This window comes from Lolium perenne, chromosome 7 (genome assembly GCF_019359855.2).
Source record: "Lolium perenne isolate Kyuss_39 chromosome 7, Kyuss_2.0, whole genome shotgun sequence".
In the NCBI taxonomy this organism is placed as follows: domain Eukaryota; kingdom Viridiplantae; phylum Streptophyta; class Magnoliopsida; order Poales; family Poaceae; genus Lolium; species Lolium perenne.
Genome location: NC_067250.2, coordinates 75,059,961 through 75,072,552, shown reverse-complemented (window position 1 = coordinate 75,072,552; position 12,592 = coordinate 75,059,961). Strand labels below are relative to the sequence as shown.

General features: G+C 46.0%; 2 protein-coding genes across 5 annotated transcripts; one reads left to right on the top strand and one right to left on the bottom strand.

The window, feature by feature from the left end:
• Nucleotides 1-610: 610 nt before the first annotated feature.
• LOC127317029 (pentatricopeptide repeat-containing protein At4g13650) lies at nt 611-10,816 on the bottom strand. Of its 4 annotated transcripts, XM_051347553.2 has the most exons (6): nt 8,519-10,816; nt 8,331-8,426; nt 8,094-8,249; nt 7,286-7,971; nt 5,325-5,507; nt 611-1,750 (listed from the first exon to the last, which is right to left on the bottom strand). In XM_051347553.2, exon 1 carries the CDS (start codon nt 10,735-10,737, stop codon nt 8,734-8,736), a length of 2,004 nt encoding a protein of 667 aa, XP_051203513.1. In that variant the 5' UTR covers nt 10,738-10,816; the 3' UTR covers nt 611-1,750; nt 5,325-5,507; nt 7,286-7,971; nt 8,094-8,249; nt 8,331-8,426; nt 8,519-8,733. The 4 variants fall into 4 exon arrangements, with proteins under 4 accessions (XP_051203513.1, XP_051203514.1, XP_051203515.1 ...); XM_051347554.2 differs by lacking the exon at nt 5,325-5,507; XM_051347555.2 differs by lacking the exons at nt 611-1,750; nt 5,325-5,507 and having other exon boundaries at nt 7,695-7,971; nt 8,090-8,249.
• Nucleotides 3,175-8,003, top strand: LOC127317028 (phosphate transporter PHO1-3). Its single transcript, XM_051347549.2, has 14 exons — nt 3,175-3,715; nt 3,813-4,146; nt 4,638-5,076; nt 5,154-5,202; nt 5,295-5,366; nt 5,456-5,585; nt 5,668-5,788; nt 5,890-6,139; nt 6,225-6,329; nt 6,428-6,472; nt 6,681-6,833; nt 6,935-7,213; nt 7,307-7,443; nt 7,546-8,003. Exons 1-14 carry the CDS (start codon nt 3,353-3,355, stop codon nt 7,631-7,633), a joined length of 2,565 nt encoding a protein of 854 aa, XP_051203509.1. The 5' UTR covers nt 3,175-3,352; the 3' UTR covers nt 7,634-8,003.
• Nucleotides 10,817-12,592: the final 1,776 nt, after the last annotated feature.

Below are 12,592 nucleotides of genomic sequence, written 5' to 3'. Positions count from 1 at the left end.
ATATTTTTCTACAAAGTTGGTCAAACTTAAAGCAGTTTGACTTAGAATAAACCTATACTTCAATTATTTTGGACTAGAGCCTACCTTCGAAAATAAACCACATTCAAAGTGGGGAGCACCGCTAGGTTCGTAAAATGGTTGTTTAGCCCCCTCGTCCACCTGGCGTTGAAAACGGGTGCATGACTCCTACTCGAAGTGGGTGCTAGAGCTCTTGGCCTATAGCCTTGAACTCAAATATACATTACCAATAATATTTTAGGAACATGGTTACCAGTGAATAGAAACAAAGAATGGCTCACGTGTTGGTGGGTTTGGTCCATATAGTTACGTCGAAACGATATTTTTCGCTGCAGGTTATCTACATGTTCTATTGCCAGTGGAGGTTATACTACATGTTGCACATCGAGAGAAAAAACTCCTAGCATTTGCAACTTATCCACATGTATTGATGTATATATACACGTGTCCTATGCCCATGATCCTTCTTCCGACAGCGACCGAGGATACCAGGGGTTTGATAAGTTGGCATGCCCAGGTTTGGAGTTTGTCAACTGGGAGCTCTTTACGACACAAATTGTGGTTTAACACAAGAATTTGGGCCGGTTGAGACTTTTTGTCTAAGGTGTAACACAATCCACTATCATAAAAAGTCACGAAAAGCAGGTCTCATTATATCCAACAACCGCTTTCTCAACGTTCTTTTTCCTCGAAATAAATTGAGCAGAAATCTTCCTGGGCGAATTGGCACCAGGACCTCTTTAGAGATTGCAATTCAGATATACTTGTCAATGCGGGATGGCTTTCATGATAATCGCCTTGTTAACCATTGAGGTTCGCCTCTATTGGCTGTGAGGGCATCCCTTCCTGGTGCATGAGAATATCCCGTCACATATTCCCCAAGTAAAAGTCACACTGCCGAAAAGTTAAAAGAGCTCCCTGTGGTCTATATATGGACCCTAAGATTTGCACTGTTTTCCTTTTGCTGACATCTTGATGCTGACCGGATTAAGCCATCCTAGTCCTAAGGCTTATAGGGCACTTACTTAAAATTGGTCTCAGTAAAGATGAATAGTCCAAAAAACAATCGTCAAATATCCTTTATTAAGCTCTTTGTCCAAACATCGATCTAACTGCAAGTAAAAAAAGAATCAGTAAAACATGAACCGCGTGAATTTTAACACTCATATTTGATGTGCACTTGCGCTGGAACATATACTGATCAGCAAAAAAATTATGCATCTGACTAATACTTGGCTGCTTACCAAATTTGTCATTTTATAGGTGGAAAAAAAAAAGCAGCTGGTCATGAGCAAGATAAATTAAGAAAATAAAGATATATCACGGGATTCCAGGAGAGATAAGCAAAATCTTCTCTGGGAGAAAATAGAAGCCGTTGTTGCTTAAGTAACACAAAGGATTTTGCCTTTGCTGTCCACTCTCTGAAGACCATCCTGCCTCCCAGCTTTGTCAAAATAGCAGGATATCATTTTAAAGTTGCAAAGCAGAGTTATCATCTTCTTTTCAGGATGCACTTTGTAATTCCATTACCAATAATTTGTTTTAAAGGATTCCCGACCATTCATTTTCAACTAAAAGTAAAGTTGTGTCTGTTTAATTATATACTCCGCTTAGTGTCCATCTCAGGAGATGACCTCTTCCAGTTGAGCTGTTGCATTTGAGCCTTCCTTGTCGGACATCTACTAAACTGGAATGATTCACAAGATCAGTATGGATGACGGCCAAGAATAACCTGCACAAATCAAGAAAAAATGTATGTATCTGTGATAAGATTGCTAAGTTCTTCTATTATCCAGAAAAAAATGCATTTGACTGATTGACATGCTTTCTGCAAAATTAAGACTGGCACACTTGTTAAGCGCTCAAGACAGTATTCATATGAAAGAAAAGCACGGATTACTTGAAGTGTAGTAATTGTTTAGTTGTATTCCTTATTAATCGTGTTTTACTTTAAACTAAAATTTACAATGACAGCCACTTCGCACCACATTGCATATTGATGTATAATCATGTATGAGATTTCGTCATTTACTAACTAATTTTGTATGGAATTTCATCATCTAACTAATTATATATGGAATTGAACAGTTGTCCAATAATTAATTGTCATCATCGAAATATCCAACAGGGACTGTTGGGTCTTTAGTGGAGCTCTAACTTCCCATTTCTCTTTTGAGTAAGCTGTAACTTGTTGGGGAAGTGTGGAATCCGGATACCTAGTTAGACAAGGGCATATTGACAATAATCACATGAGATGTACTAGATTACTAGTCCAAAAAGCATAATTAGCACATCTAATATTAGAAAAACTTGAGAAATTTATACAAGATTGGCATACCCTATACATGGTAATCGAGCAATTTCTATAGTGCACAACAAACTACTAACCCATCTCGTTCGGTGGGCCCATGCCTCAGCAGGGCCCGGAGGCAAGTGATAGAATGGATGCACCGAAAGAGCACCTAAAAGAGCACCATATGCGTCCCAGCCATGATCCGACTAAAATTTGGAAATAAGTGACTCAAATTTGTCTAAATAGATCCAATTGTACCACGTACTCATGGACTAGTCCTCTTCGTCCGTACATGCATGGGTCACTCGCGCTGTGGATGTGTGTGTGTGTGTGAGCTCTCCTTGTCAGAGAGAATCCAGTGAACATTTTCCTGGTGCATGGGAATAATGCTATGACTCTTTACTAGTTGGGCCGTGAATCCTTGTCTTTTTGGCTTCGCGTGACTACACCGACAAGATTGGTGTGAGGTCATGCGCAGAGTGACACATAATTCCGCTGATGGCTAGGCTGCCAACCTGACCTGTGTAGTATCGGGTTTCTTTTGTTACATAGCACTGAAACAGCGCTACCCATCTGAACAGCGGGTTTCTTTTGTTTGCCGAAAAACAGGTAATCACAGAGCCCAGTATGTTAGGAATTACTCAAAACTGGCTAGTGCACTGAGTGGTAATTTTGGAATGTGCCCAATTCTTATTCGCATTGGTCCATTTCTTCATCCTTTCTGGGACAAGTTTCTTTGCACTAGCTCCATGCATGACCCCAACCGCCTCCACCATCGCCACCGGTTCACCCAATGGAGCTGAGTGATCCACCTATCCTTCTCTCCTATAAAACACCTCCCTCCCACTCCTTCTCCTCTCTCCACTGGGGAGATAGACAGGGAGAGGAAGAATCCATTCCATTCCAAGGCACCAACTTACATGCCCAACTGGTGATCACAATTGACAGGAGCTAGCATAAACCCCCCATAAGCAGCAATTTATCCTCCCGTCTCCTTCAGCCCTCTCACTCTAGCTAGATTCCAATTCCAATTCTCATCCAATGGACACTAGCACACAGGCGCATGCAGCACATATAAGTACAGCTTACCCCATGGCCTCCTCTCAGACACCCAGATACCAGTACCACAGCTGCAGTGAGCTGCAGTGCTGCACCCTGAAGCCAATGGTGAAGTTCTCCAAGCAGTTCGAGGGCCAGCTCGTGCCTGAATGGAAGGAGGCCTTTGTGGACTACTGGCAGCTCAAGAAGGACGTCAAGAACCTGCAGGTCGCCACTGGCGAGGGCGGGGACAAGGCAGCAGCGCCACCGTCGCAGTGGCAGGCACCGGCGGCTGCTAGTCACTGGATGATGAGGCTCCCGTTCCTCAATCCCCACGGCCACCAGAAGGAGAACAACGTCATACAGGCATGCACATCCGAATGCATAGTTACTTTTTGATCCATGTCTGGCTGGCAGAGATGATCGCCTGAAATTTTTATATGTTGTGACGTCTGCAATGCAGGTGCACAGAAAGTTGGCAAGCAGCGGCAACGACGGCGCGGTCGTCGGGGAAGTCTACGAGACGGTGGTTCTGGACACAGCAGGGTTTGCAGGCGCCGAGGCAGAGGCGGCAAGCGCGTTCTTCCAGAGACTGGACGAGCAGCTCAACAAGGTGAACCGATTCTATGAGAGGAAGGAGAGGGAGTTCCTGGACCGCGGTGAGTCCCTCAGGCGGCAGCTGCAGATCCTCGTCGAGCTCAAGGCCGCCGTCACCGAGGCACGTCGGCGCGGGGGCTCGTCAGCAGCAGGGAGTACCGACCAAGAGGACCCATCGGTCTCTTGCTCTATTCTGCATGGTGAGTGTACACACATAAATGATACATGCACGTCGCTGTATCCTAGATATACTTGTTAATTAAACCAGATGAGGGCAAAAGCTGATTAGGAAAGCTGCTACTGATATGGTGGTTGATCTTGAAATATGCATAAATAAGCCTATATAGATCTTAATGGATGAGAAATCTAGAAAAGCAATCCTGTTGACATATCTAAATTAATGCAGTTGACGGGTAAAGACTTAGGAGTGCAATTTAAAGGCATATATTTATATTCACAAATGAAATACCCTGATATAGGTTGACCGCTAGTGTGACCATTTCCTTCTTCATCAAGCATGAGCTTGTTGTATTATTTTTCTATTAGCATACGAGAAACTGAATAATGGCAAACCAACTCAGCCGATAGGAGGATGAAGATGAACCAACCCATTACTTTAACCATAAATGAGCTCCTCGATCTTAGATGTCACTATCAAAAATTGATTATCACTCACCACTCGAACTTACAGGAGATCAATCCCTCCGAGGCATTACGGAGCAAGAACAAGAAGGTCAAGAAAAGTTCACCAAAGATTATATTGCAAAGAGCACTGATGAAGGAGAGGACCAGCTTTCCATCTCTGGAGGTTTAGGTAACTCGGGAAGGATTGATAAGCCAAGAGAAGAAGCTGCCAACAAGATGAGGACACTCTCAGGAAAGGAGGTCACCTGCCAGGGCAGGAGTGTGAGGATCAACATTCCCATCACCACACCATCGAGGACTGTCATCGCCATCCGTGAACTTCTGTTTGATGACATGCTAAGCCAATCAAGGAAGATTGGTGGGATTGGTAGTGATGGCTGTGAGAAGTTAAGCATCAACAAGAAAAAGGTGCACCAAGCAGAGAAGATGATCAGAGGAGCGCTGGTTGAGCTGTACAAAGGCTTGGGGTACCTCAAGACATACCGGTACGTGTATCTATTGTATGAGTTAAGCTTTGTGCACTGAGTGGGTACTGACATGGAAAGCACTCTTGTTACTTCAGGACCTTGAACATGGTGGCTTTTGTGAAGATTTTGAAGAAATTTGACAAGGTTCCTGCCAATGCCTCTCTCTGTATTGCATTCCCTAAAAGTTTCCATAGATAAAGCATTGCTGAAACAACGAAATATTCTTCATGTTCCAGATTACAGCGAAGGAAGTGCAGACAACTTACCTGAAAATAGTGGAGAGCTCCTACTTTAATAGCTCTGACAAGGTATTTTGCAATGATACAGAAGTCTTAGATTTGAAGCATTTCAAAACTCCAACAGTTCTCAGTTCTGACTGATAACTTCATCTTAATAGGCAATCAGGCTGATGGACGATGTCGAGGAGCTGTTTGTGAGACATTTTGCAACTGGTGACAAAAGGAAAGCAATGAAGTATCTGAAGCCAAATCAAAAAGAAGAATCACATGCTACCACATTTTTCATAGGTAATAGTTGTTCATAAGCTTTGCAATCCTTCCATCACCAAGATAATTTCAGATTCCTTATGAGCTACTGTCAAATTTTCAGGACTATTCACTGGTAGCTTTGTAGCATTATTTATCGGTTACTGTATCATGGCGCACATAGCTGGGATGTACACTCAGCAGTCAAACAAAGTCTACATGTCAACATCCTATCCTGTCCTTAGGTAAGCACCCATGTGAATTCCATTGCTGCTATACTCTTAACAAAGAAAAGATGCTACAACTGAACAATCCAGTACTGACATTAGATGGCCCCAAACTGCAGCATGTTCAGCCTCTTGTTCCTGCATCTCTTCGTCTACGGATGTAACATCTTCATGTGGAGAAAGACACGCATAAACTACACATTCATATTCGAATTCACACCTACCAAAGAGCTTAAGTATCGTGATGTGTTTTTGATATGCACTACCTCTATGACGATTATTATTGGTGTCATGTTTGCACACCTGACACTCATTGTCAAAGGGTATTCTTCAAGTGCAGTCCAAGCAATCCCAGGATGCCTACTTCTGGTATGCTATAATCAACAGTACAAATGTAATGCTTATCGTTCAATGTTGTTATACCGATATGAGGCTTATGCTTGAGTTTATTCAGGTTTTCACATTAATATTGGTCTGCCCTTTCAAAATCCTCTACCGATCAAGTCGTTATCAATTCTTAAGAGCAATCAGGAACATCATTCTAACCCCCTTTTACAAGGTATTTTGATATAGATGAAGAGCCTTTTTTCAGATGAGTGAAGTCATATCGAACTCCATATTAAAAAAAATTTGCTCAATACATATGTTTATATGCAGGTTGTCATGGTCGATTTCTTCATGGCTGATCAGCTTTGTAGCCAGGTAATCACATAATATAGGCTAAAGGTTCATTTGCGTGCTCAGTAGAGTCCATTTTCAACATAAACTGTTCGGCAAATACAAATTGTTTTGTCAACATAAATGTTTGTTCGAGTTACTATACTGGTCATTACTACAGTGTAGTGTCTAGATCAGCAATGATGGTTTCGATTCCGAAATGACTAATAAAGTAATGATTGCTGGCAAATAGGTACCACTTCTTAGGAGCCTGGAGTACCTGGCATGCTATTACATAACCAGCAGCTATAAGACACAAGACTATGGATACTGCACAAGAGTGAAACATTTTCGAGATTTGGCTTATGCAGTATCCTTCCTGCCGTACTACTGGAGAGCTATGCAGGTATACAAGATTGAACATGACTTACCACATCACAACATCTGTTCTTCAAACTTTTATAGGTGGTGCTGCCTTGTCTTATTTTTATGGTTCCTTCCTGACAGTGTGCAAGGAGATGGTTTGACGAAGGGGATATAAACCACATTGTCAACCTTGGGAAGTATGTGTCAGCGATGCTTGCTGCAGGAACAAAAGTCGCATATGAGAATGATAACAGTGCTGGATGGCTGTCACTAGTCGTAATCGTGTCAAGTATCGCCACTATCTACCAACTCTACTGGGACTTTGTCAAGGACTGGGGCCTTCTACAGTTTAACTCCAAGAACCCTTGGCTTCGTAACGATCTGATACTTAAACAAAAATACATTTATTTCATATCCATGGTATGTTCTCTAAAACAGTTAAGGTATACATCAAAAATAATTGAGCACAGATAAATTTCATGATGCACTTACCGAGAGCCTGACATTTTACAGGGTTTGAACCTTCTTCTGAGGCTTGCTTGGCTTCAAACTGTCATCCACCCTAACATTGGAAGCCTGGACTCAAGAGTGACTCTGTTCTTTTTGGCAGCTCTTGAGGTGATTCGACGAGGCCATTGGAACTTCTACAGGTAAAGTTTTTGACAATGAATCCTAACTCTTGAATTTTTCACTGTGATGGAATTTTACAAACCTGACATTACTAAATGACACTATAAAAACTTCTATGTCAGGTTGGAGAACGAACACCTAAACAATGCAGGCAAGTTCAGAGCTGTGAAGGTTGTTCCACTCCCCTTTCATGAAGTCGAAGAGGACTAACAGCATGGGGTGTCACTGCAGCAGATTCTAGGGTTGCAGAACTCCTAAAACAGTTCAGATGTATCACCAACTAATGTTAGAAATCATGCATTACACTACTATAATTCGATTCATTTTTGGTGTGACAAATATAGCGCCTTCAAACGTTCGGTTTGGAGAAGTGATATGCAAATAATTACACTACATAAAGTGAACACATTAGTCCCAATTAGTTCTCAATGTAAGAATTGGTACTGATAACATGTAAGCCGAAGTCAGATCACTTCATGAGAACATCCAAGTAATAGTTGCTCTACAGTTCTCTTTTGCCTGTTCCACCCATCTTGTAATTTGGATATCTGGGAAATGTAATTACATCTTGTTACTGGTACTTCTGTAATGCCTAAATTACCTCAAAAGAGACCAGTCAAGGGTCACTATATGAGTAAATGGATTTTCCGTTAACTTATAACTTACTTACATTACAAGCTCAACAATATCGCAAACATGAGCACATACTGACAGATTCAGTAGTGGAGCTCCAGCGCTTTGAGTAAAGAACATACAATATCCTGGCATGCAGATTGTTGATGTTGCAGCTAACCTCACTTGACAGACCGTCTTATTTGCTGCATGTCTGCCACAAAATAGCACTTTACAATTTAATCTAGAAATCAGAGAGCATATGCAATAAGAGCTCGACAATGCTCATACTAACCTCACACTGCAGATGAATGCAAAAAGGTATTGAGGCCTGACATTGCATTTGCGACAGTGGGATAGCACCTCTAGTTTTCCAATATCATCAACTCACCTGACAATGTAGAAGAAAGTATTACTGTATTGTACATAGTTGCAAATGCTCTATTTGCATTTTACAGAGGTGTTAGTAACAGGATATCTCACCTTCAAGACAAGAAGCACATCACCACAAAGTCCTATGCCATAAAAATGATAGTAGTCTAGTCCTTCGTACAAAGTCATTTTTCTAGTGGAGATATGGCGTCGGGTCATTTCTCAAACATGTGCGGTGTGCAGTCAGTCTATCACACACCTTCGAGTCCATTATGTCTCAACTCCACCTGATGTATACAAAACGAAGCATCAACACATCACCCATCTTACGTTGTTTCAACTTGCAATACATCAAATGTATTATCTGAATATTCTTCTCCACCGACCCAACTACTTCCCACGTCTTTTCTTACTCGTTGCAAATCAAACACAGTACGATTCAAAGCCTTCTCCTCCCACATGTCAACTGAAGCATGAATGCTGGATAATATTATGTATGGTGAAGGATCATCTGGTCTTATTTCAAGAATCTTCTTTGCGGCCAGCCTTCCTAAATCCACATTACCATGAGTCCTACATGAAGCTAGCAAAGCTTCCCACACAAGTTTGTCTGGATGACAAGGCATAGCATCAATAAACTCTAGTGCATCAGAAAATCTTCCAGCACGGGCAAACAGATCAACCATGCAGGTGTAATGTTCCATCTTGGGCTCCACATTGTACTTGGTGTTCATCAGTTTGAAATACTCACAACCCTCTGCAACTAGGCCCATTCGGCTGCAAGATGATAACAACCCAACAAAAGTGTAATCATCTGGACACACTGCTTCTTCTTGCATCAGATGAAATAGCTGAATGGCCGCCACCTCATTGCCATGCTGTGAAAAACTTGTGATTAGTGCATTCCACGAGATAATGCCTCTACTCCTCATTGAATTGAAGATCTTCAATGCAATACGAACACTTCCGCACCTGGCATACATGGTCAAAAGAGCATTCTCAACAGAATCCGCATCATCAATTCCTAACTTCACTACCCTAGAATGAATTTGCCATCCAACAGCATAGTTTGTGGTGCTAGAACAGGCTCTTAGCACACTGGTAATGCAAAAGACAGGAGATCCCAGGCCTTTCCGAAGCATTTCCCTGAAGAACAAGAGTGTCTCCTGAGCATGATCATTTTGTGCGTAGCAAGTTAGTAGTGCCGTCCACGATATAATGTCTTTGTTTTCCAAAAGATCAAACAGAATCTCTGCACTGGTGACATCACCACATCTGCCATAAACAGTGATAGTAGCATTGAGCAGTAGTGTGTCCAGCTTACAGAAAGTCTTTAGGGCATAGCAATGTACCTCCTTGGCCATTCTCAGCTGTCCCAATGATGAACAAACCTGCAGTAGGCTAGTTACAGCTGACTGGTCAATTGCCATATTTTCCATAATCATCTCACGAAAGTTCCAAACTGCCTCCATGTTGTATCCATTTCGCGCGTAAGCAACAAGAAGTGAAGTCCTGGAGAATGCATCGTGCCTTATCCGGCAAGACAATCTGGCCATCTCATCCAGTCCACCACATCTACCATACATTGCTACAAGGGCGGTTCCTAAAGCAGGATCAACCTCGGTTCCCATCTTCAATAAGCAGCCATGAATTTGCTTCCCCCCAGGGAGCAACGCAGGCTCATCAAATACCTTCAGGATACAAGAAAACGTTGCGTTTGTTGGCCAAACCTTCAAGAGCAGCATCTTCTTTAACAGGGAAATTGCTACATCACGGTGCTCTGAACATCCATGGTTGACAAGGCAGCTGATTATGCTCGTCCAGCTCGCGACGCTCCTCTGTGGCGAGAGTGCAAACGCCCGCCACGACCAGTCCACGCGCCCGCACTTGGCGTACATGTCCACCAGTGCCCCCGCAACACTCTCGTCGTCAGCCACACCGAACTTGATAGCTGAAGCATGCACTTGCGAGCCCGCGACGGTGTCTTTGGCACGGGCGCACCCGACGACCAGAGCACCCAGTGCGAACGAGTTAGGGCGGTCGCACTCCCCACTACGAAGCAAGTCGGAGAACAGAAAGAAGGCCTCGGAGAGAGCGCCGAGGCGGGAGGCGGCGGAGATAAGGACTGACCAGGAGACGATGTTGCGGTGGGGCATTTCGTCGAACAGGCCGCGAGCTTCCGCGTGGAGGCTGCGGCCTAAGTAGGAGAGAACGAGGTTGTTGCAGAGGTAAGTGGAGGCGAGACAGCCGAGCTTGACGGCGGCGCCGTGGACTGACCGCGGGTGGCGGCCGCCGCCGCCGCGGAGAAGGGCGGCGAGGTGGTCGTGCATTTGTGCCTGGCATCGGCCGCCGCGCTAAGCCTCAAAAGTCTGCGGCCTCGCGTTCCAGACTTACCGTACAGGCAAACCTAAATACACTCAGCGAGTACGTTTTACTGCCCATCGGTCGAAAACAGTTTCGTAATAATTTTGGAGTACTAACCAGGAAACACTTCAAATCACCCGGGGGATCAGGTCGTGCGATCGTCCGGGTCCGCTCGTGGCCGCGTGTCCCGGAAACGTGCGAGGCAGCGGGGTCCTGGGGCCCACCCGAGCGTTATCACTTCCGGATGTTCTTCCTCAGCTTTTTCCCCCATTCCATCTCTAGCGCTTCGCCCGGCCATGGCTCCCATCAGCACCGCACAAGCGCCCCCAAGCTCGGGATCCGGCGGCACTGCGGGGATCCCTGCGAGAGGAGATCTAGCGGTGCTGGTGGCCGTACGGTGATGCTGCCATCGGTGAGCGCCGCTGCTACAAGCTTCCGGCGGCGCTGCTACAAGTTGCCGGTGGCGCTGCTACAATCGTTCAGCGGCGCTGCTACAATTGTCGGTGCTACAATAGCGCGGCGTTGCCACCCGGCGGCGCTGCTACAATTGTCCGTCGGCGGTGCTACAATCACCCAGCGGCGTTGCTGCGAGCAGAGGCCGGAGGTGCAACAAACCCCGACCAGCGTTGTTCCCGGCAGCCTCCGGCGTTGCTCAGAGCGGCAAAGGGATTTGCTTTCAATGGCGTCGGCGGTACCTACAAACTGGCGCCGCCGTGCTGCAGCTCGCCTCCCGTCTTGCAGCATGCCCGCCACCGGCAGTTCCCGTTGCCTCTGCTTTCGGCATCGCTGACGCCGTCGATGCTACAACTGCCCAACGTCGATGCTACAAGCGCCGGGCGCCGCTGCTACAAGCCATCGCCGGTGTAGCAAGGGAGCAGTCGCGCGACACTGCGATGGGCTTATTCACCGACGACGGATGTGGCTCACCGACAAGGGATGCCGACGTGCAGCTCGCACAAATGGTTTGCCGCTGCTACCTGTCGACCTTGCTGCGATTTAGATCTTAACGGCGGCAACTGCAGATCAGGGCGGAGCTGCGCACGCGCGCAGGGAGATGACGGTGGAGCAACGCCGGCGACCAATTTATTCCACGCGCGATGCTTGGACAGGAGTTATTGGGTTGGGTGTTGTGCCTGTGATGCGGGCATGCGTCTGCCATGGAGAATTTTCGCTGGAACAGTGCGACGCGAGAGTAGTTTGCGGGAGACGGTGTTGACCACTTTAATCAGACGGCGAACGCTACTTTAATCGTGCGGCCAGCGACCCGGGGGATCGCGCGATCTGATCCTCCGGGGGACGCTCAGCGTCGTCCTTCCTCAAAACACAAAAAGTTAGATTTACAAGTCGAGAGTGATTTTTCATCATTTTATTTTACAACTAGCGTCCCCCGGGGGATCAAATCCCCGATCCCCCGGGTCCGCACCCGTTCGATCTTTCTGGAGAAACGGTTAGGATAAACCGTTGACTGGTCAGCCACGTGCACCGTGTCTTCTTCACGGAAGAGGAAAAACCACCACGACTTAGCAAATCACATCCCATCTGCTGCTCGCCTTGCCTCGCCGCGGAGCGCAACGAAGCTCCGGTCGAGCGACTGCTGTCGTTTGCTTGCAGTTTCCGCCGCCATGGCAGCAGCCGTACGAGCACTAGCTCGGCCACTTCTGGCTCGCAGCACCGCACGTCGCTGAGAGCTCGCCGGCTTGCTGCACCGCCTGGCAGCAGCACCTCGCGCTCGGAGCAGCAACGCCGCCCCCCGCCGGCGGCGCTGCCATCCGCCCGTCCTACTCCTTGCAGCACCGCCGACAGCATGTCGCCTCCCGCTTG